This window comes from Haliaeetus albicilla, chromosome 4 (assembly GCF_947461875.1).
Source record: "Haliaeetus albicilla chromosome 4, bHalAlb1.1, whole genome shotgun sequence".
Taxonomy (NCBI): Eukaryota; Metazoa; Chordata; class Aves; order Accipitriformes; family Accipitridae; genus Haliaeetus; species Haliaeetus albicilla.
In genome coordinates this window covers 30,159,124-30,184,661 of record NC_091486.1, presented here as the reverse complement: position 1 = coordinate 30,184,661, position 25,538 = coordinate 30,159,124, and the positions used below count along the sequence as shown (strand labels likewise).

The following is a 25,538-nucleotide window of genomic DNA, read 5'->3' as shown; positions in this document are numbered from 1 at the left end:
CTAAATGATAACAATAAGTAGGAAAAGAAAGATTAAAGAAAAGCAGAGAAAAATCTTAGGTAATTCATACTTACACATTTCTTGCCATAAATAAATTCCAAGCAAGTGTTTTAAAATACTTTTGGTTTTCATATGAATGCATGAGAGACGTCACTTATTTATTAATTTATTCTAATACTTTTATTTGCTATTCCTTGAGCACTCTTTCCCAAAACAAATAAATTAGATACAAATAAACTTACTGCACTGTGAGTCAGATCCATCGGTTCTATCAAGTACAAATAAGTACTATCTTCAAACATGCCACTAAAACATGGAGAAAAAGAAGTGATGTTAAGGATTACAGGGTAATTAATTTGACTCCAGGATATGATTTTTGATGAGACAAAACCAAACTTAGGGCTGAAAACCTGATCAATATTAAAATAAACTCCATGTATGCTCATTATTACCACATGTGTCTAAAGCTAAGAATATTTTTAAGAGATCAGGTGCATTTTAATGAACTAACACTGAATGTAATGGCAATGTAATGAAAAAGCATCAAAAAGAATAAAGATTTGACCTTGGAAAGAGGAAGTCCTAAGACATACATTAGCAGACAGAATATAATCAACAGCTGAGTTGCACTTAACAGTAACTAATCCTAGAAAGGATTAATTTCTTACATTTTTTCCTTGTACAATCTAACAAAAAGATCAATTTTTCTATTGGCTGACAGAATTATACATGAGCAATACTGAGCATGCAAACTGCTTAAGTACAATTCTTGTTTACCCTTTACCACAATAAGTCATCTGGTGAAATATTTATTTGCACTTACCATATTCAAAGGTTTCATGAGACAGCATCAAAATACTTTAATCCCAGTGATACTAAAAAAAAAATGCTAGTAGTTTGCCATAGCTGGTACTGGCATTTCAAAGCACCAAAAATCTTTGGGCCTGTAGAGTTTCAGACCCTTACATATTAAAAGATAATATTAAAGAGTAATATTTAGTTAATAGCCTTGTTTGAAAAATGGGAATGTGTACTTACTGAAGTCCATTACAAGTTGAAAGAGCAACTTTGGAATCCTTGATACCTCTGATATTTCCATGGTAGTAACAATGCTCTCCACCCTAATAATGTTTAAAAACAAACAAACAAACAATCACACAGACACAAAATTACCCTGATTTAATGTCTGTTGCTTAAAACCAAGGCAAAAAAAAAGATTCAACACCTTGCATTAGGTAAAATTTCAGAGAAAACAGTGAATTGCTAAAAGCCAATGACAAGCCCTAATTGCTTGTAAGAAAAAAACCTGTGCCCAGTAAAGACTAATTCATAACTTTTCAAGCCATAACATGGGTTATTCTTCTGCTTAAGTCACAGCATTCTTGACCTTTTAAGTGCATTTCTTTGCTGTACATTGATTCTGTAAAAATGTTACATAATGCAGGTTACATGAGCATTGAAATGTTTCTTGATACCTTCCAGGTCTATTAAAATTACAAGTGATATAGTTATCCATCAATCACCTGGCATGTATTTGGCTTAGATCTGGGTTCTACCAATTTTGTCTCACTAAAAATTTATCAGTTAAAATGTTACATCATTAGACTGTAGTTACCGATATCACTAATGATGAATGAGCCAGAAAGTGAATCTAATTTAGTAACACTGAAGTGTACAGTTGCATTTTTACTGTACATATGTTAAAAGGGTACTAAAGTCAACTCTTGTTTTTAACTGCATAAAATTCCAAATAGATGCAAACCCCAAATTATTCAAAAAATGGCAAGATTTTTATATTTCTCTAAGTCAGCAATTGTGTTTTAGACAAGGTCCTGCCTTTTGTTTAATAAATAATAACATCTAAATTACCTACAAGTGTGTTTAAATGTTAGAGACTTAAAAAAAAAAAAAACCCAAACAAAATTAGGCAAACTACATCCAAAACTGTGATCCAAAACCTCAGTTCTCAAAGGCCCTAATGATATGATGTAAGCAAGATCCTGCTGAATGCTGCAATACAAGATTTGAAGAGCCAGCTGATGCAGGGATTAGGCTGAAAAGAATTAGTGCAAAATGTGCTACCAAATGGGTGTGCAACGAAGCTCTGTGTGTAGTCTTTCGCTTCTCTGCAAGAATGTAAGGGAAGTTGCAGTATGTGTACATATGGGGGGAAACAGGACACAGCAGGAGACCAAAATACCACAGAGAACAACTTGGTACATACTTTAAAATCTTAAAGTTCTGATCCAGAAAAGCCTTGCTCAGATGCCAACTAAACCCTAGTGAACGCTACATGCTTTCCTATGAACAGAAATGCAGGTGCCCTTGATCTGCCTGGCTTTTATCATAGAATGAGCTAAGTTGAGCTCTCCTCTCCTGAAGCAACTAGCTCATATCTAAGCTCTCCTTAAAGTGGGCAGAGAACTTCAAGCATGCTCAGAACACACCTAAGACAGAGTGACAAGACAGATCCTCACAAAACAGAGTTGCAGTGGATTTTTGAAAATACTGACCATTACATGCCAATGCCCGTCTCTGGCTAATAACTACAGCACTCATCCCAGGTTTCCCAACTGCTGAACAATTTCCAGGGTCACCTTGAAGAGAGTCAACTCACATCTCCCCACCTTCTAAAAGTGTACTCTACCTGCACAGTTACTGGCTACTTTGTGTCAGAGCACCCTACATGAATCAAACTGAAGCAGTCTCATTTTGTGGAACTCACAAAGATTTATGAAATCAGAAAGAGGGAGAATGATTCTGTATCCCAAGGCTAGGAAGCTTCTAGGAGGAGATCTTAACAGCAGACTACAATAAATAAATGATTCAGATGAGAAATTCAGAAATAATTGTTTTGTCAAAGCATCATCTACTCACATGCAAGAATTACTAGTGTTAAAATAATGTCATGAAGATCTTTTTAAATCTCCAATTTTTTTACTTTCTGTACTTGCACAATTTGTGATTTTTCTCTATATGTTCTAGTTTTCTTCTACGTACTAAATTTGTATGATTTAATTTCTCCGTGTAATGAAAGTAGAGTTCTACGGCACTATCAAGAGTTTTGTATTATTTGACTGTAAATAACTAAGTATGTATAAAAACTTAAAATCTGTAGCACATTTTTAGGATTACATACTATAGGAAGCCACATGGCAAATTATTAAATCCTTTATCTGTATTCTGATAGAAATTAATTCTATCCTTATTGCTGGACAGTAGAATTACTAATCCCTAAAATTCCGTAAATTGTTGAGGAATAAACTGATTAGACTGTTAGAGGCTTACAGAAGTACTTATCGTGACTAAGGGTAAAATAAACTAGCTTCATAGGAATGTTTCAACTGAGTAAACAAGAAGAGTATATTTATTTTCTATTAACAGAAACAAAGCATCAAGAGCACCATTAACAGACTGTTCAAGCTATGAATGTTCAGAAAGAAACCAAGAAACACTACGTTGACATTTCTAAAGAAAATGGACTAGTGAATTTAGAAGCTGTTAAATACCAGAAATGCTGCTGCTATTTGTGAGTGAAGCTGAAATGAGGAAAACTGAATGATACTAATTTACTTTATTTAAGTAGTTGGTCTTTAGTGACTATCAACAATAACACCAGCTAAACTAAAGATAAAAAGTATTCTCAAAAAGTTTTATTAAAAACCCTTAGGTGTAGTTGTGTCTCTCACACACTGTTTGAAAACTGTACCATTCATCATCAAAACATTCTTAATTCTGGTGTCATGTCATCTGAATTCCAACAAGTATATTGGACCCATTCCTTCTGCAATTATTATAACTGAAAGTAGTACCAAAAAAGTAAATGCTTTTTGTTTAAGTATGCACAGCATTATTTCCATTTTGTATCTTATTTAATGTTAATCAGATTCTGAATGAAATTCCTAACAGACTACTGTGCATTATAAAGTCAAAGTACTACACAGAAAGCAATCACTACATATTTACCTTTCCATTAGTAAGAATGCCTAAGCCATGCTTTTTAACAACTAAATCGTGCTTATGTTTCTCACACAAGGAGCTTTTCAAGAATTTTTTTTAGAAGACAGTCATCTGAGTGAAGAAATTGCTGTTTGCTCTTCAGTGTTTTCACTCTTGTAATAGACTACCTCTTTTTACAAAATACAATACTTTTCATGAAGATATCACTTCTTTACATCCGCATCAGGAAACAAAACAATCTTTTACTTACTCAGGTCTAAAAAGGATTGTAAGATACTGCAAAAGACCAGGATACAGTCCTTATTTATTTCCTACACAAATTGTGTGCATATGTTCGGAACTTATAATGAAGCCTTTTACAGATTAATGTGACCTCAGGAGCTCTTTGTTGTTTCTAAATAAATCAATTCAGAAAACATCCCCTGGGAAGTTTGGATCAAGTTACTTCAGCATGCAAAGGTAGTCCATTTGCTGAGTCTAAAGTTCTAATATAATTTTCTAGTCAGATTCATGATTCAGCAACCGCAGTGCTCAATGCTAGTGCTGCAGCTGACAATTGCATGAGCTTGTCTAAATGCCAAAGGGAATTGTTTTCTTGCATCATTTAGCATTTTTGCCTGTTCTGCAGAGCACTGAGTCTTAACGAAACAACTTCCTTAGTATGTTACATGGAAGAAAACAAAACAGTATTTTGCAATAATTATATTGCAATGTAATTGTTTAATTTTGCCCTAATCTGTGATATATTATTTTATTTGAGATTCTCTATAACAAGGGCAAAATAATAAACTATACATCTAATACTTGGACAAACAACAGTCCTGATTTGCTGAAGGCATAAATGCAACTTGAATGCTTGCTTTCCTCCACTCTAAATAGAGATGTATTTCACATGTAATAAGCTCACAAGTATTCCAGCGTTCATGCCAAATATGAAAAAAGCCATTCCCTGAAAACATAGTTTATAACCTTCCTAGGAACCTACCAGTCCTCATTTTGTTACTACAACAAACAAAAGACTGATCTGGTTCCCTTAGGGCTGAACTATCTTGCAGAACTTTAATCTTTTTGTCTTTGGATCAATAGCCTATGGCACTGCATTCAATTTGGGAGCTAGTTTGACAAATGTAATTAATTGGATATCAAGCAATATGCTGGTTTTGTAATAACCGAAACCTTAACCTCTGGAATTAAGTCTTTAATTTTCTGTTTCACAACTGTGTAATTCTTGCAAAGAAAAGTCACTGCAAGTTTTTTTTGTTTGTTTGAATGTCTTACATTACCATTATGCTTTCCCCTTGCACGTTGTGCTAAGGTCATGTAAATTATTAACGAGGACTATACTGATGGTGACTTCAACCCCTCCACCTCCTTCATTTTACAAGATGTAATTGTTCTGGCAGTATCTGGACCATCTTCACTACTACCACCTACCACTGCCTACCCCGCACCCTGACAGACAACTTTCCTTTTTTGTACAATTCTTCTTGCATTACTGAGGCATCCTTACAAGATGAGATCACAGTTACCTTGTATGTGTGGAAAAAGGCTTCTGTGTGTCTTGCAAAACTTTTTTTCTTTTTTTAACATTTTATTGGCATTGCTCCCTCAGAGAGACCATTCTGACATGTTTTAAGAGCACAATACCTTAGAAAACTTTGGTTTTCCATCTTCATAGTGAATCTCCACATAATTGGAAGATAACAAGTCACTGTCAAAGAAAGGAAAAATCAAGATGAGAAAAATCTAAATATTCTTTCTACTGCTGTGGGTGGGGTTGGGTTTTTTTGTTAGAATTTTCAAACCATTTTTTCTTTTGTTGTATATTAGTTTAACAAAATCAAGCAGCTTGTGTCCAGTAAATGGTTTGCTGGTGCACTGGAAGTCAGCGTGTTTCAGAAGGGGGAATTTCATTCTGCAATCTAATCCCCTGTATTTTAGCTTTACAATTACATTATCAGCCTTTTAAATATGCAAAAAAAATCCCATGGCTTTAGAACTTTGTTTGCTGCCAGTAACTGGTACTGACAAAATGTACGTTTAGTTCATTATTGTTTTCAGTTAAATTTTATATTTTATCTAAAAGTTAAACAGGGTATATATAAGGCTGAACAAATACATACACAACTGTTCTGAAGACAAGAGCATATACTTTACCTGTAATTCACTTTCACAACTGCAAATACTCAGTTTTTTCTAAAAACAGTAACGCTGTCCCAGTTTTGGCTGGGATAGAGTTAATTTTCTTCCTAGTAGATGGTACAGTCTGTTTTGGATTTAGTGGGAGAATAATCTTGATAACACACTGATGTTTTAGTTGTTGCTAAGTAGCGCTTGTCCTAAGTTAAGGATTTTTCAGTTCCCCATGCTCTGCCAGCAAGCAGGTGTACAAGAAGCTGGGAGGGAGCATGGCCAGGACAGCTGACCCCAACTAGCCAAAGGGATATTCCATACCATAGAACATCATGCTCAGTATAGAAACTGGGGGGAGTCGGCCAGGAGGGGCGGATTGCTGCTCAGGCATCGGTCAGCAGGTGGTGAGCAACTGCATTGTGCATCACTTGTCTTTTCTTGGGTCTAATTTCTCTCTTTTTGTTATGTTCCTTTTAATTACAATTAGTATTGTTATTATTTTTTTATTATTATTATATTTTACTTTAGTTATTAAACTGTTCTGACCTCAACCCACAAGTTTTATTCCCCGCCCTGATTCTCCTCCCCATCCCACTGGGAGAGGGGAGGAGTGAGCAAGCAGCTGTGTGGTGCTTAGCTGCTGGCTGGGCTTAAACCACGACAGTAATGTTCTTAAAAGAAAAACCAAACCAAAAAACACTAAAAAAAAACCCCAACACACACACACAAAAACCCAAACCATACTACCCCTTTTCTTCCTTTCACTTTTTCTTCTCAGATTCTTTCCTCACTCTTATTTTTTTTCCTAACTCTGGCAAGACAAATTTCTGAAGCATAAAAAGTTCCCTTACTGTATAATTTACGGTTCAAATTTCTTTTTTAAAAATAAGATTAGCTAGCCTGTACGTATCCTGGGATAACTTCAGTGTCCCATTCACTTCTCACCCCGTTATAATCCAGCTTGCAGCATAGCAGCCCAGGGAGAACAAAGCAGTTAAATATGTTAACTGGCCCCATCATAGATGCAAGATAAGCATTTTACTTAATGGGATCCAGAATTCTCAGCATTTTTCAAGCCTCTAAGAGCCTGTACCCTTCCAAATAAAAAAAAAAAAAAAAAAAAAAAAATCATTAAAGGGTCTGACAGTGGTACATATATCAAAACAAAAATACTGTTGCCATGAATAAAAACCATCATCGTTATGGAAGCCTGGTCTGGCAAAATAGCTCTGATGGGAATTCACGACTAAGAACAACTTAAGATAATGGGTATCTCAAACTCAGTTTAGGCTATTAGCAATCCTGGTAACACTTCAACTCTGGGACTACTGGCTCATAAAATCAATTCTTCATGCTGCATTTATCAGGCACTACACTTATCAGAGAAGATCCTGCAGAAGTCAGTTACCAGTGATTCTCTTAAAAGTCCTTTTTCATGGAACTGAGAGACCACATTATGGCCACTCTATGCCTGCAAAACCAACACTAATAGCCATGAATAATTACTGAAGTCTCATCATTTGTCTTAACCTTCATTTTGATAGCAATATTTAATAGATATATTTTTAAAGTCCAGATTTAAAAGTAAATTCAGTTGCATAAAATCATTTTAACTTTCTCTATTTGTATCATAGTAAGCTATAAATTTTCTGCAAGAGAAAACAAATGCTTTATAAATAGTATAAGTGTAAATGCAATGCAAACAATCACTTCTTCAATGTGGCAAGGTTTGAAGCTTCTGAAGAGTATTACGTATCAAAGCAATTAAACTTTAGAGTGTTGATAATGTCCTTTTCTTCTCTGCATTTTTCTTACTTATTATGAAGCATAAGAACTGCCATCATCGGTACTTAATAGGATGGTATAGACAAGGCTAGAGGTAACTGACACAAGTAGGAAAATGGATAATTCTGATTAGATATAAGTTTAAAAAAATCACTGAGGATGGTTAAACACTGAAACTATGCTCAACTTGAAAGGGCCTTGACCAGATTCAGATTTTTACAGGCACTTCTGCTTCAATTCATGGAGACCATTTGGTTTCCTCAAACGAATTCCAGCATCAGCATTTATCTCCCTGTTTCAAGCTTACACTCTCACACCCCCTTTTTTGCCCTCTTCTACTAACCTTACCCGACTGATCTCAGAACTGCTTTCAATGCTATCTATCTAGTACTTTTGGCATCTCTTAAGACTCACAGTAGGTGATTTCCCACTGTGTCTACTGTGGGACTCACAACTAACTGTAGTTTAATTACACCATTTGTCTCTCAGATTTATCCCATTACATGTGATGTAAGAACTCCTCAAAATTTCCTTAGTCCACCCTTTGCAGGATCTTTCCAGAGTTCTGTGCTCTTTTCTTGGATTTTGGTTGAACTTCCGTTACAACCCAGCTGTTTCCTTCATCTGCCAACTGCTTCCATTTTTTAGCTTCTCATTACTTCCAACTGCAAAGGGATACCTGATTCAGGTAGTATATACTGTGTCCTACATGATAGGATATCTAACATGACATGCTTGTGATGGAATACTCCATATATATATATGTTACAATTACAAAGCAAGGATGCAGCAGACAGCAGCTTTTCCAGCAGATCCTACAATTTTCTTATTGCTGACTTCCCAACGCTACTGTCCTGTGGGATCTGCTAGATACAAGGCACATCAATGAAATTCTCCATACTGAACAAATTCTCTCCAAAGAAAATTGAGGCCTGCTATTCATGATATACTTCCCAAATGCCATGCTGTAAACAAAACGCACCTTTAATTCGTGAACCACCCTTTTGCCAAATGTAACACAGTATCTGCCACCTAGAAGTTGGAGTAGAAAATGTATGATAAGGCTATTGTCTTTCACAAACCCGTTCTCATCCTACCCTGTAACAGGGTATTTAACACTAGTTTCCAATCACTATTATGTTCTTAAGCTTGTCACACATAACCACCAAAATACTGCAAGGGCATTTTTCTCTTAACATTTCACACAGGGCAGCAAGAATTTTGAACTTTCCATGAAAAAAATCAGTCAGCTTCTCTTTAAACTGTATGCCTCTACCTTGGTAGGTACCTGATTTTTGCCAGGTACCTTGTATCACTTATTCTTATTTCAAGTATCTGTCTGCACTAGCAAACATCCGAAAGAACACCTTACTTCCAATCATCCAGAAATCCCTCAATATATACTGCTAATCTGAGACAACCATAATCTTATTCAGGGGAAGAGGGGGCAACGGGAGGAGGACAGTACATTTGCAGGCATTTTCCAACATGGCTCTGCTAGTACACACAACGAGTTGCTTCTATAATAAAGCTAATCTCAGTCCTGTTCTCTATATTCATAACAAAATCAGTACAAACACATTTGTAACTGTGCTTAGAAATGGTTAGTATTGAAATGTGATATTGCAGAGAGTAGTCTAGAACTGAAAAATCCAGAAAAATTGTTCCACTGTTGCCGCAAAGAAAAAGACAGGATTTGGGTAAGGGAGTTTATTCTATATTTTGCTAAAGCTCCAGGAATAACAACAGCTGTAAAAATAAGCATAAAACTGCTTATTGTCTCTAGCAAAAATTTTATATGTTATTAATGCTGACAAATCTGACAAAAGACAGAAGAAATTATTTAAGGACAAGGAAAAAAAAACAAACAAACCAAAAAACACTTAACCAAAATAACTTTCAAACATTTTTTCCAACATGAAAGACAGATACACAGAGGAGCACTGTAATTTCACCAGTAGGTGTGATGGGATCCTTTACGTAAGTGGCATTAAAAAGAAAGGCCTGGAATACACCGATTAAGAGCTCATGTAGAAGTACGAGTACCTGAGGAATGAGATACAGAACTCAGGCATAAAGTAGGGAGTCTCCACATCACAAAATAATTCTTATTCTTTCGTTATAATTTACAGAATGCCTAAATTTACCTCTGAAAGGTAGCCCTCAATTTTAGAAAATACATTTGTGCCTCATCTGCACTGGACTGTGTTTTGTCACCTTTCAGTTGATTCATTTACATTTGGATTGAGCAGAAATGCACCCAGTACAGCAAATTTGTTTTTCAATATTACGACCACCAGAAACAGTGCAAGCTTTAATTGAAACAATTATGCAAGTCATTATCACATCAGACAAAAGCATATTTAGGCTAGTGACACATTAGTGTGATGCTTTACAATGCACACATCAAATTGCAACATGCTGAACGAACTCATGAAAAAGAAAATTTTAAGTCTACTGTGTCCTTTTCTATAGTTCCTCCCACCCTGCCTTGTTTGTCTTGGGTAATTGTTTTTATTAAGCTGTCCTGCACCAGCTCTTCTGAGTTACATTGAGAGATGTAAAATAAGCAGCAAAGGGATATGCCATTCCTGGTAATTGCTGCCTTTGAAGACACAGACCAGCTGTTAAAGCAAGTAGCAGATGCTTTCTGAAGAACCCACATCCACTTCCCCAGCACATATTTCACTGCTGCTGTTTTCATTAGCAGGAGAGCTGCAGTGTGAAAAGTAGCTTACCTCAGCTGGCATCTAACCTGATGAAAAGAATTGATTTTGGTAGGTAAAGGCTATGAAATGACTAAAAGAGATCTCATACACAAGTAACCAAGTTAGCTTCCAAGAACTAGTATGCAGCCTGTGGAAAATCAGACTACAGCTGAATTGTCTTTCCTGCATGCTTCTTAAATTATCTTTATACTAACCTACTACCAAGGAATATCTTTAAGTATTCTGAAATGATTCAAGCTCAGTACCAGTGTCTGAGCAACCTAGTTTAGTTGAATGACTTAACACCCATCAGATGTTTTGTCCATTTGACAGATACAGTTTAGTAGCACATAAAGATGTGAAAAACAAATTGAGACCTTGCTACAGCATTTTGTTAGATCATTAAGACACTGTCATCTAATGAAATGGCCACCTATAGCCTTGTTTCTATTACCAGTTTCGATTATACCCACAAGTTTTGTTGAATTGACTGTTCTTATGGGAATTCATTATTAAATTTCTAGTATGTATTTACAGTAGTCTTTACTTGGCCGTTGTCTTTGAAGCTGCTCTGGCAAGAGTGTCTCCAAGGAATAAATATACTGCAAATATTCATTGTTGTTTTTTAAAACACAGCAAAGTTTCACTACTTTTTCTGATATTACCTTGAAGGAGCTTAAAAATCAAAACATGATACTGTGGATCAAGCATCTGTGTTTACAAGCAATTAAAAGAAACAACTGATGATGCAGGTGTATAGGTTAACTTTTCCATAACTATGGAATCAAAGAAAGTCCCTCCTCAGTCCTGGTATTAATACCATAATGATTCTATAACAGTAAACAGTACACTTACTTAAAAATCACTTCTTGCACAGCCTTACTCTTGTCATTTGTTTTCATTTGGCTTGTCTTTCAGGTAGAGAAAAGGATGACTGGACAACAAATTCATGACAATGAAATTACCTCGGTGATATTTTAGGTATTTTTTAAGAGGTCCTCAAAAAAGAGCTCCAAAAAAGACTGATAGGAAAGCATGTTCTGAAGTTGTATAGAATGGTGCAGAAAATGCTCCAGATTCTTTTCTGGATCAGTCTGCCTCCCTCAATGCAAGAAGCCCTGAGTCAGGTCAAGGGAGTTCAGACAACAATGTCCTGAAGCCCTCCATCTGAGAATGGAACATGCTGTATCTTAACAGCTACTTCAGCAAGCATTTTGAAAGTAGAAGCTTGAAGAGTTCCTCAGAACATTAAGAACAGTATGTCGCTCAGTTTCTACCATATTTTCCTTTACCATAGCCCTGAAGAAGATACCGCTTTAAAAAGGGCTATGTAAAAGGATATGAAGAAATGAACAGAAGATATGTACGAGTACTGTGTCATGGAAAATACCTCAATGTAATTTGCTATGACAGAACTTCGCTAGAAGAGAAACTGACAAAGTAAAGATTTCCTTTAAACAACTGTTCAAGTTCATTCAATAATGTATTTTTTTTTGTCACCTGCTTGGAAAACAGGTAGTTTTGAATTATCAGTAAGAATTTTGTTAACCTGTAGTGTAAGGCTGAAGGCTGCCGTCTGTCTGCCAGAATGATCTCATTCAATGGTAACCATATTTGCCAAATCTTCCTTCATTTAAAGCAAGCTTCTTTATTTACAAAAGAAACTTGGGTTTCTTCTCCTCTTAAAGAATTCAATGAATGCTCCACATGTTCTGTTACTTTGTGTCTAATGATAACAGTCCAATTTAACTCTTACTATGAAGGAAAAATCCAACCAAATGTGGGTGTGGTGGGTTTTTATTATTTTATTTCTAATACTAAAACCAGTGAAGTAAATTTATTTGTACTTATAGAGAGCTGACTTGGCCACCTTCAGATTAGATTAATGACTCTAGCAGAATCAGAGATACATTTTGGTACTCCAGCAAACTAAAAGTTTATTCTGGTTCCCTTAATCCATGCTTCTATGTTGAACTATATTGCGCAACTTTAGTTCTGTCATTGAATCAAGTTAAACTCAGTTATATAGGCTCTTAGGAGCTAGTTTGATGAACTTAATTAATCATGTCAAGCATACATAGGCTTTATACTAGCTCCAAATGCAAAGATTTCAGCCTGGCTATAACAGAATCTGAGATCCCAGTAATTCACTTCAGCATAAAGATGTCACTATTAACAAGACCGGACCATCTCAGAAACAGACTGAAAAATCTACTAAATTAGCAAAATAACAGTTCTTCAGCACTGCCATGTTGCAGTGGTTACATGTGAGCAAGAGTAAGAATATAACCTAAGAAAGGATGCATCAAGTCAGACAACTGCTTAGTAGTTGTTTGACAGCAGATACACACATAGCAATTTTTCAGTGAGTTTTCTCAGCACCCAGTGATCTGTGACAGCAGGATTTCATAAACCAGAGTTAGTATAAAATTGTTTTCAATGGCCCTCAGTAGATTTCTTTTCTGTTCTTCCAATCCCTTAACTCTTGTAAATAGTTTAATATGCACATCTGCATTTTAATTTTTTTTTTGAGAAGCACCTCTTCTCAGACCTCCTTTTGTATTTGATACCTGTAGCTGCTACACAAGGGAGGCAATAAACATCCTCATCCTGCCACACAGAATTTTATAGCATTGTCATATTGCCCCAAATGTGTATTTGCCTTGCCCTGAGCTTGCTGACCCTAACAAACCACCAAACCAATGGCTGTGGTCGCATCTCAGCTGACAGACATTCAAAACCCTGTTCAGAAGGGTGTGAGATCCACACTTGATTAAGTCCAGGATCAGGAGTGCACAGGATAAAGTCTTTTCACTCCACCAGTCTGACAAGAGGGCTAACATTCACAACATCAATGTCTGCATTTTAAAATACAAACAGCACATCCTCTCAGGTTTTGGGGTTTGGGTTTTTTGGGGTTTGGGGTTTGGGGGGGGGGGGGGGGGGGTGGAGGGTTTTTTTTGTTTGTTCTTTTGTTTATGTTTTGTTTTTTTACAAATTCTTTAAGATGCCTCTTCCCAGAGGCTCCCAGATACCATGCAGGAACATACATCCCAAGAGCTCGTACATCAGCATGGAAAAAAAAAAAAAGTGGAATTTCAAAAAAACAAATTAGCCTGTGCTGAGTTTCTTGTAGTCTTGTTAAAATAAGTTCTGTGGTCAATGGTTTTACTGATAGCCATTCTACGGAGCACAACTCTACTCATACATTGCACAGCAGGCATAGGGATATTACTTAATTACTACAGGGGAATCCAAAACTTGAGTTCTTGAAAGTCAGGGACTGCAACATTAATTTCTATGGCTGCAGTTATAAATGCTCCCCTATAAAACATACTAGAAACAGACAGACATACACACTTTTTATTTTATAAAGACTTGCTAAAGAGAAGAAGATGAGATGAAGAAAAATTAGATCAAAAAAGGAAAAATATTGCAAGGACTGATCTAGAAAGTTCTAGGAGGAATGAAAGAAGTAGCTGACAAGGAACTGAAACACTGCTGAGAAATATTTGAGACATTTAGCTAAGAGTGCAAGCCCTTGGTCAATGGCAGGACTAGTGCTGCCTCCTACTGTATTCCTGGAAGAGTGCACGAGTAAAACACTAAACAGTGCACATTAGTGAACATAAAAATGCAAATGCATCATAATATTATACACATTTTTATCATAACCTTAGTGACAGGATGGAAAAAAAATACCTGAAGAGAATTGTACTAAACACTTAAAATTACAGAAACAAAATACTAAGAGAAGACAGAATTACTGAAATATTGCTTTTAATTAATGCTTCTAATTTATGGCTGAACACAGTAATTGAGAAGGAAGCTTCTTCACACCATCAGGTTTTTATAATTTTTAAAATTACAAAAGAAGGCTTTTTTCACACATTAATGTCTTGAAAAATATATAGAGGTTTTAGTATCTGTCTCTAAGTCTTTTTGCACATGAAATGCCCACTAAGGCAATGATAACTTTTAATAGGTTGCCTCCAGTTCTGGGTGTGGCAAATGAGGCAGTAAAGCCCTGTTACCTACAGCTGAGACACTCAAGACTGCACTTACTCACAGGAGTACACACTCATTGTTGTAAAATCCTAACACCAAGTTCTTTGCATCTCATCTGTAACAAATTTTAAAAAGCTGACTAGAGTTAAGCTTGCCACAGTAATATTATCACATTTAATTTACACAGCTTGTGTATCTCATAGGATCCATTTAGTACCTTAAATGTTTAAGCTTTTATTTAAGAAAATGTTATAAACATTTGAAGTTTTCTTTCTGGAAAACTGTGACTAGTTCTCCCATTTCCATTAAAAAAGAATTTTGAGATAAAACAAGAATCAAATAGATTCTCAAATAACCCAGTTACTGCCCCACTGTTTTTTAAATTATGCTAACAATGTAATCTCTGCTGGAATTATTCTCAAATTAAATTCAGCCCTACAGAAACATACACAAAGACTACACAACAATTATAAGCTTTAAACTGATGGATAAAATTGGCTGTAATATGTTGGCTGTAATGCTGCACTTCAAAGACTGACTGCTCACAATAGTCATCATATTTTAAGGTCTCAAATATTTAAGTCATGTTACAGTCAAACATGGTAGGGGTTTTTTCTCAGTTCATGCCAAAGATGCCAGATTTTTTTCATATGACCTCTTAATTGAAAAGAAAAATCCATTTTCCTGGAAAGGTAGACTTCTACAGGGAAAAGAAAGAAAAGCTGAAAAATACAGGCTGGTTTTGGTGATTTTTTTCCCCCCTTCCCCCAGAATCCTAAATTTGGAGGGAATTTTTCAGTAGGAAGGGACAGAAGTTTTTTGTCGTTGGTTTTTACCTTCTGTTTCTGTCCAGCTCAGGTACCTAATTCCCCATTCGTTGTATGGGCCTCAGACACCACAGTCCCAGTGAGAGAAAGCATGGTCCCAGCCCCCAGTGCTGGAGGTGACTCCTTACTTAGAGACTGGTGCTAGACCATTGGCTGAAAACTGCCAGACAATATACTCATCACTCAAAAAAATAGCAAGTAGACATTTTTAATTCACAGCTTTTGGTAGTATTGCTTTCTGATGTGTTTTAGTACTACATCAAAACATAAAGACTGCTAGCTTTAAACAGGACATAAGAGTTACCTGCAGAAATACTTGGCCTTCAACAGAAGAGCAGCAGCTTAAAAGCCTTTTACAAATTGGTGGAAAACAGATCATTAAAAAGTAATTTGTTAGCACCTCACAGACATTTGTGTATTATATACATTTATGTATATATACATTGTGTATATAATACATAAATGAAAAAAGTAAGAAATTGTTCAGATATCCTAGGATCATTGATTATTCAACTACATTGTTACAACCATTAATTAACAATATTGAGGGCAAAAATATGAATTTACTGAAATTAATGAACACTTTTAAAGGCTTTTTATATAAATTGGGTTTTAAGACAATGGTACGTGTTACTTGTTGCATAGGAAATTTATTGAGTTTGGGCAATCAGAGCTGAATTATAAAAAGTCTAACTTTTCAAATGGGGTTAATCGTTACCCCACTAGTACCCTATAATCTTTCATTTTTGTAGTAAGAGCATTAACTAAAAACATTATTTAATCCATTACAGATTAGAAAAAGTATTATTTTTTGCATCAAATTACTTCCATAATCCACATATCTGCAGTTATTATGCATTGTCATAAATTACATCACACTGACAGCCTGAAATTGGTCAAACATTTAAGTGTAACGAGGGGCAAAATGTCTGAAACTTCAGAGTAGCCCACGTTGTTAGAGTTCAAAACTAATCTTTTTTCTTGAGTCTTCTTGTCAGAAAAAGCTGCAAACAATGACCTTCAGAATAACAAATTATATTTCATCTGTTTTAACATTTGTAGGCCTTGTGCAACTGAAAAGCTGATTACCCATTCAAATTCCATACAAATCTTACATTTGAATTGTCTCTGCACATTGGATTCAAGAGGTTTGATGAGCTTGTATTCCCTTCAAGCTGTTTGTGCTGTTGCACTATAGCGAGATAGAAAACATCAAGTAAGAATTTATATTAACGTGCTCCAGAAACTTCCAGATTGCCATGTGTTCTTCTTACAAAATCCTGACAGTTACTAATGCAAGTGAATATCCAATTTTCTTCACCTCCTGGTTATACTACTTGCTGTGAAAAAAAGAGCAGCTGGAACATAGAAGGTAGGCAACCACACAGATTCCAACAAAGGTAAAGAAAACTTAAAACCAAAATCTGTTTTGTAGGCAACAACAATCCTCTGATTTTAGCTTTATATACTCAAAGAACTTTCCTAAAAAAGGGACAAAACCAGAATACACACACAGAGCAGTAGACATTAACTCACCTTGGAGTAACTGACACAAATATACATTCAACATATCCAAGGGTATTCCAGATTTTGAATACATATTCCACATGTGACTGGATTATTTTGGCCAACAGCACATAACAGATCAAGTCTGTGGCCCTGTTGTTGTTCTGCCTTTCCTTCTGACCAGACATTAGTAATACCAGTATGCCAACTAAAATTCATTGTAATCCAACATAGTAGCAAAAGGCAGGATTTTGCTGAACACATAAATGTAACTGAATGGGTCTTTTTCAAATCATTGTCTGCGGGTATTTACAAGTTAAGATGTTACAAGTTTTATGACTTACGGTTTGAGAGTCTTATGTCAGGTCAAGAAGTAGGGCAGGTTTTTGAAGTCATTATTTTCTGGAGCAGAGCCAGATCAAGAGTTAAACATTTATGAGTCAAAAGCCACATAGGAAGCTAGGAGAAAACCTGATGTATAGAGGCAAATGGTAGGGGTACCAATAAAGCACCTGAACACCCTGCACCTTACACATAGCCAGTAAGAAAATTCTCGATACCCCAAGAGCAGAACTTCTTTGCATAAGGTACACAGCAAGTGATCTTCCTCTCTCTTTTTGAAGTGAAAGATATTGCATTTCTTGATTGCTGATAAAGGAACCACAGTTAGAAAAAATATGTACATTTACTTTCTTTATGGACCCTTTGTTGTTATAAATAAGCAAGGACAAACAGCAGGGCTGGACAATGGTTAACACTGCAAGGGTGTGGGGAATGTAAGGCTATCTGATTTGTGATGGTATTTGGTTAACAGCCATTCAGCATAAGGGACTAGGACAGGAAAAGCAACCAACACTCAGACTCACAAACCCTAATGAACAGAAGATAAGAGTTCTGGTCTTTGTAATTATCTCTGTTAGGTCACTGACTGACAGGCCATGGAAAGAGCCACTCAGGCATGGCCTTGAAGAGATTCAACCAGAACTTTAGAACAGATAAGAAGTGGTAAACAATGTCATCATTGGTGTCCTGGGAAAGAAAAAACTTATTACAGGATGTCTGCAGGGGCTTGTGGAAATGTGCAAACATTTTTGTGGGATGTCCAGGGGAAGCGCCAGAGGTAGGGAAGGTGAATCAGGAGAACAAGCATGGGAAAATGGAGAGGAAGTGGCATAAAAAGGAGTCACTAGTGTAAGCTGCAAGTCAGTATTTGTTTGGCCCAGCCCCACACCTGATCGCTACAGTCTGGCCTCTGTTTATTGAGTCCTACTCATATCTTCTGAGTGACTTTGCTCTCTATTCTGCATAGGTGTGATGTGCAAGCAAACTTCAGGGTCAGTCAACAACTATGAGAAGACCTGTATCTAGAAAGACCTAAGGTCTAAGCCGGTGATAAAGAGACCTCAGGCCTAGACATGAATGTTTGATCAACTTAAAGCCTGTGTTAACATTTGAGTCTGAATGTGGGCATGCTTGTGAATCAGGAGAGGGCTGGTGTGCGCATTTCACTAGCAAGCTTCCAGTTCCCATCACCTGGAGAACTTTATCAGGCTGTTTGTATTCTTGTTCACCTGAGTGCTGTTCGTGTTTACACATGGTGCCAGTAAAGGCAATGTTTTTTCTCTGTGATGATCTGTGTGACCAGCCATACCCTATGTTTAGTGCCATCTTGGGAATCTGCTCAGTCTCGCTATTGGCTGGACATGCAAACAGGAACAGTGGCAAGCAGACCAAGAGGAGAAATTCCCTGTAGCTTAGAGGCCACTAGATATAGGTTCCCTCACAAATGTCATGATTACCCCACTGGAAACTACTTTGCATGGGTCCAGCTCCAGCTCTCCTGAAACACTGTAGTCTTGCACTATGCTACAGTTCTTCCAGAGGCTAGAGAACACCCAATTATCTTCAAGCTTTCTTTCTCCTTCCATTCTGTGTGCCATTCTCTGCCTTCATATTAACTCCTCTTTTCCCAGCCACTCCAGACTTTGTGTCACATTTTAAAAGACGGAACTGCAAGAGCAGCCTAACTTCAAAATCATGCCTGGATGAAGGAAAATGTTCCCAGTTCACCTTTACAGCAAAACATCCGATAACTAGTAGCCAAGCACCAAAATATGTGAATGTAACAGTTCAGCAAATTTTATAAAGCCATATCTTGCTGCTTTGAAAAGCTATTAGATTTAATAAGCTTGCATTTTTCTCCCTAACAAAACTTTCATTACGTGACAGTTAAGACCAAAGTAAGACCTCATATGGACCTCAAGACCAGAGGAACATGTTTTGGTTGTTTTTTGTTTTTTTTTTTTTTTAAAAACACTATGCAATTGTTTCTGTAAATTTGTTTCTCCTTTAACTGTGCTGAAAGGCTCAAGGGCAGCAGAAGGGGTAAATAAATACACTTTTAAGCAACACTGTAGATAATCTTACCGGTCCAGAATTTAGTACTGATTTTATACTTCCACCTTATTCTTAAGCTTTCTCAGTGTAAACTTTCAGTGGCAAAAAAACTTCATTACAATTTTTAGAAAAACATAGTTCCATACCTTCAGCTGGGGATATAAATAGATGTGATATAAACAACTAAAGTGCCATTGACCCGTATTACAAGTCAGATCTTCTAGACCTGACGATTACGTAAAATTGTCTATCTTACTGGTGGACAGACTCTAGCCACACCTTTCAGTACAGCCAAACTGTTAGGATTCCCACCTCATTAGGAACTTCATGATTATAGCGACAACAGCATGTTTTCCAGATCATTAAAGATAAGCCATTCATACAAGTATTTACAATATTCCTACACATCAACTTGAGCAACTAAAACAACATCTGCATGACAGTTCATCAATAAGTAAAAAAATGCACAAGAAAATTCACACCTTTCAAGCATTACTGGTACTGGAATCTCTCCATCATCATTTATTTTATGATGAATTATAAAATTTTAAAGGTATGTGTGTTATAGGCATCAGCAAGGATAACAGTTAGCTTGCTCTAAAAAGGCTAGATGTTATTTTGTATTAATAAACTTGGATAACAGCATATTTTTCCACAGATCTTGGGATTTCACATGCCCTGACCTTGTACCATAAGTTAAAGACAAGAGCAGGAAAGAAAGAAACCTCAAATTGTGCACTTACTTATTCAGTGTGAGGTCAAGGATGAATTTGGAGCCAAAGGCCTCAATCTGGAAACTTGCCTGGGCCAGATGTACAGCCTGTAAACATGAACACACAGCAGTACTACACAGTTTTGCAGAACATTTAAAGTTGTCAGAAGAATCACTGAGCTTTATATGCAACAAATATGTGACAAACACCTGTGAAAAATAAAGTTATGGAAAACACGCTTATTTTCATGAATCTCACAGGCATATGAAAAGCTTTGCCCTTGTACCAAATTCTGATTCAGAAGAATATGCCTTTTTAGAGGGTAAAAGAAGAGAGATGCAAATGGTACTTGAAAAGCATGCTTTCAAATACACACTCATTTCTCACAAAAACAAGAAGGAAAAAAAAGGAAAAAAGATTCACATAAATGTTATATAGTCATCTGATTATGGCAAAATACAGATAAAAGCGTTAAGTAATGTAGTATACTGTTCTTTTAATTATGTTACTGTATTCATTCACTTTAAAAGGCCTGAAATAATTAAAGCATTTGTAATACACACCTTCAAATAATAAAATCATGGCAAGCCTTATATTACATGTTATGAAAGACTCCTTCAAAGTAATCCTTTCACAACTACAGACTTTTTACTTGGCATTATAGCCAAACCAGCACACAGAAGACTCATGCTGCTCAACATACAACACCAATAAAACAACATGAGCTTGTCTCACATAGGGAGTTAACTTTAACTTTCAGGATATTCAATTTTTTTCAGTTATATAAATTGTATTCTTTATCCTTTTCTATACTGTTGTAACTGAAGCCAAAGGCATTTAAAACATGTTCATCTGTTTTCTAGAAAAATAAGGAGAAAAGATGATCCAAGAATTTCTTTTTTGAAGACACTGTTCCAGCAGGGTGGAAAAGATTAGATCTGAATTTCATAGGACCTCTTCCCCAATAATGGTCTAATCAAATCATGCTTACTTATACACTAATTTGATACAGCATTAATAATTACATGAAGTTGGAATATTATGACTAAGCCCTTTAATCAAAAGACAAAAATACTATTTTTTATTAAACACCACAATGAATCTTCAGGTATGTCACAAAAACTATATAGTTCTAGCTAGTTTACAACATAACTTAACATGAAAGTTAGCCTTTACAGCCCACAAAGCCTACAATTTTGTTCTCCTTTGGAAATTTTTCCACAAAGGATAAATTCTTTTTGTTCCTCTTCCATTCTTGCACTACACAGAGCAGCACTGATTTTCATCTTATTTCTCAGCAAAGTTACCCATCATCTTTGATAAACCACTTCAATATAATTTTTTAAAAAATTTCTAAAAGTTGCTATAGTGACTAAAATCAGCTGTGATGTTTCCTGTGGTAGTCAATCATTCTTTGCCTGCAGAATTATCATCTCTTTCAACAGGGTCACAGAGCTTTGTTGTCAAGCTTCTTTATAAAAAGTGTGGAGTTACAAAATATTTTAAAGATCTTCAGTATCATTAAACAATCTCTTACCTAAATCCTGGGGTTTTTTTCTATTAAAAAATACACTAACTTTAATCAAGAATTTTAAAAATAATATTCCTAGGTGATATCTAAAATAATATGGAAGCAAGCCAGTATCAAGCTTTCTCTCTGTGACATTTTTTGGTAAATTAACAGTCGTCTCACCAGTTCACCAATTCACTGATAACACTGGCCTGGCAAACTCAGTTTACAGCTGCTCTGAATCACCAGAGTAAAACAGTTTGAGTATAAAGACAAACAGATGACTCAATGGAGAGAATCTCCATAAGAAAAAATCTGAGAGAATCTGCAAGGAAGAAAGCCAGCATATACATTAAAAAAAAAAAAAAAGCACAGAACCTCAGTGTAAATGCATGCCTAGTAGGAGAGGCTTTTCAGCCCCTGCTCCACTTTTTTCGCACAGTGAAACCAAGGAACAAGTGTCACAAGGTGCCTGAAAAGCACCTGTCTGACAAAAACCTCATGTTTTCAACATGCACATGTATGTATTTAATTTTTTAAAAAAGCATGAAAATTTGTTGCAGGAAAAGCATTGCAATTAGTTTTATCCCATAAAGATTCCACTTACGAGTTACAGGTGCTACTGCTTTGAGTCTCCTCCACATGTAACATTTACCTAAAATTATGTGTCTTCATATACATGCCACAAACATGACGATTATTAACTATCTGGAAAGTTTAAAAGAGCATGTACTATGTACTTGGAAGTTTCAAAATATCTCCTGCTCAAAGATAAACATGGTAATTTTGAGTATACGGCATTTTTACATACAAACCATGAAGATTGAGTCTTTCCTTTAAGATAAGACTACCATTTACTGATCTATGACATAACATTCCTGACATAGTTAACGTGGCAAAGAGTGGCTGCTCAATCAGGATTTACTCAGTGTAGTATATAATTAATGATGTTTACAAGCTGTTTTAGAAATAATACTAACTACCAGTGATCCCAAACACTGTACTTAGCCAAGTTGAGAAAAAAAGTAACATCAAAAGGGACCATATACTTTTTCCATGGTTAGTTTAGAAATAAAAATACACTCTTTCTTTTCAGTTTGATACAAGTGCAGCATTTCTTCCACTTCTCCTAACAGACTACACATTACTTAAAATGTGTATTCTTTGAAACACTATTTAGAACAAGAGCAGCAAAGCTAATCACCTGCAAGAGAGAGACCCAAGTATTTTGTTTCCCACTTCAAATTTTTTTTTTTGTCCCTACTATTCTTCTGACTGCCAATTCCAAACCAACTAAATAAGCCAAACTCTTAAATCTCTCTCCTTTCAAGAAGATTCAAGCTACTTAACTGATCAAGAAAATGCTTAAGTGTGGAGGATGACATACCACCTCGAATAATAAAACACACTTCAAAAGCAATCACGGTATACTGAAACAGGCCAAAATCCTGAAAGTTCAGCACAAGACATCACAGATACTAAAAATATACATGTATTTAAAAAACCCTGGATAACCTCAAGATCAGGAATTCCCATCAAGGGCTATTAAATCCAGGAGACAAGTTCTGGTTCCCAGAAGATCCTGAGCCACAATTTGCTGGAATCTGAGAGACCAGTCTAGGAAGTAGCACCCCATGACTGTTATGCTCCTATATTCCACACTAGGCATCTGCTACTGATGGCTCTCAGGGACAGCTAGATGGACGTCTACTCTGATCTGCTATAGCCTTTCTTTTGTCCAATCAAGCCAATTCAATGATACACACGTATCATCCTTTAAGTTTCTAAGCCATCAACCATGTATTCTTTATCCTTCTGCAATTTAAAATTATTTAAATTAACTTTTCTACAATAGCATAAGAAAAAGTTTGTCTTGTAGGATTACATATAATATCATTGCTATTTCTGAAAACAATCACTTCTGTATATAAAAAGACCACTTGCTATCTATTGCTGTGCCTCACTTAACAGATGCAGCCTGTACACATAAGCAAGTGCTGCAAAGCAGCTGACACTAATTTGCTACCCTGCAGTAGGGTATGTTCTCCACCAAACTCAGCTCAAACCACTGGTTACTGGATTTTAAATCCCTGGAGTTTAGCAAAAACACCATTCTGAATTCAGGTGAACTTGATACACCACACTGCAGCAGAATACAGGTTTTGTTAAGCCAGTTTAATAACAGATAACCACCCATGAAAGCCATAAGCTAGAAATCAGGTGAAAGTAATGAGACTGAAGTATTTAATCCTGAAAGGAGTCACCAGGTGTTTTAGCTGTTGCAACCATAATATATCACCGTGATGGTAGGAAGTATTTCAGAAGAGTATCTGTGGAATTCTTATCATGTCACAGTAGTCTCTTATCTGCTACTGTGTAATACAATGCCTGAAGTATAATCTGAAATACAGTGTTCTTCTGATTGGCATAGAAATATAAATTCAAACAAGAACATAACGTAGATTAGTACACATTTTGAAGAACATATATGGGCTAGATATCTTACCATGTCTTTTCATGGGAAAAATATTAAACATCACCTTCTTGTACCACTCGCTACATGCCTATGTTCACATCTGCATGAGTATTCTTTACTTACATAAACAGGAGACCAAGTTCCTTTGTACATGTTTGTTTATTATCTAAAAACCTCTGCAGAGAGGTTCCCACTTTGACAGCTCTAAGCTACCCCAACAGCAAAGCTGCAAAACTACATAAAGTTTTTCTGCAGCAGACTTACTGATGATATATAGAGGAGTGGTTTGAAGGAAGATCTGAGTCTAAAATTTTTCCTGCCCCCAAACCCAAATTGGGGGGGGGGGGGAGAAACAAATCTTTTTTCACTGTTCTGGAAGCTCAGATTACTAGCATAGTTACTGTAATAAGAGATTCTTCATACTAGGGACATTCTAAGAGTGCTGCAGCTGCTTGTGCAAAACAGTAGCTCTCAGGGTTTTTTCCAAGCTAAAAATCCATATACATAAATAATTCCAGTTTCTTTCAAATCAGTTATTAGCTTACTGTAAGTTTCACGATAAAAACGGACTAGAGGGCTGTAAGTGGAATCTCAGTTCTACTGATTCATGTCACAACTTGAATGCTTTCATTGTTTTCATTATTGCACTTCAGCATCATTGGTCCATAATTCACTTTTTCCAGACTTTCAGGAATTTTACAACCATCATCACCAAAAGTAAAGTACTATATTGGTTTTACTTTCATCACAGTAAAACTATGCCAAGTGCAATAAGGTGTTATCCCTTCAAAAATACTAAGTTCTGTCACAAGTCTTTAAACAAAAGTAACAGCATTATTTAACTGACTGATAGTACCTATGGGTCTTTTGCTATATTCATACAGATATGATCTCCAAACAACAAGCTCACTGCTTTTAGAAATCTATTTTTACATACAGTTCTGCTGACTTAAAATAATGGCCAAATGCTGCCTCTCTCATTACAGTAGCTGAGCAAGGAGTTTCATCACTCCCATTTTGTAATTAGAAATCTAAGTCAGATTTAGATGGATTTTACACCATTAAAACGTTTTTTGATCTAGACCTTCATTCTATTAATAGTACAAGTTTTGTCACAAATCAACGTGACTTACTATATAGTAGTTCCTCACTCTTTTTTTAGCTTGTTTGCGTATCCTCAGACTTTATACAGAAGCCATCCTTCTTTAGTGTTCGGAAAACATCTACTATATGGCACATATGCCAAGATAACCTTCCACAATTCACTGGAAATAAAGCAATTCATACCGAAACAGCATACATAAGCATCACAGCAGCATGTAAAAACTCATGCTTAAAACATACGGGGATTTCAGAGAAGTTCCTGTTGATGATTTGTTTCTGGTCTTTAACGATTAACAATAGAGAGGTTACTTTGCAATTGAACCTCAAGCCTTGAAGGCTGTTCTTTGGAAGAATGGTTGTCAGCATGTGAACAAAGGCTCAGGCCTACACTGAAAGCAATCCTAGTGTTGC

The 25,538-nt window shown here is 36.0% G+C and overlaps 1 protein-coding gene across 12 annotated transcripts in view; it reads right to left on the bottom strand.

The window, feature by feature from the left end:
* The window catches only part of ADAM23 (ADAM metallopeptidase domain 23), an 82,947-nt gene that overhangs the window by 50,320 nt on the left and 7,089 nt on the right, over window positions 1-25,538 (bottom strand). For all 12 annotated transcript variants that reach the window (XM_069781689.1, XM_069781687.1, XM_069781690.1 and 9 more), the window contains exons 3-6: window positions 20,068-20,144; window positions 5,608-5,671; window positions 1,039-1,121; window positions 243-306 (exon numbers count right to left, since the gene is read on the bottom strand). In XM_069781689.1, coding sequence (XP_069637790.1) covers window positions 243-306; window positions 1,039-1,121; window positions 5,608-5,671; window positions 20,068-20,144 — 288 coding nt within the window. The remainder of the gene's footprint in view (window positions 1-242; window positions 307-1,038; window positions 1,122-5,607; window positions 5,672-20,067; window positions 20,145-25,538) is intronic.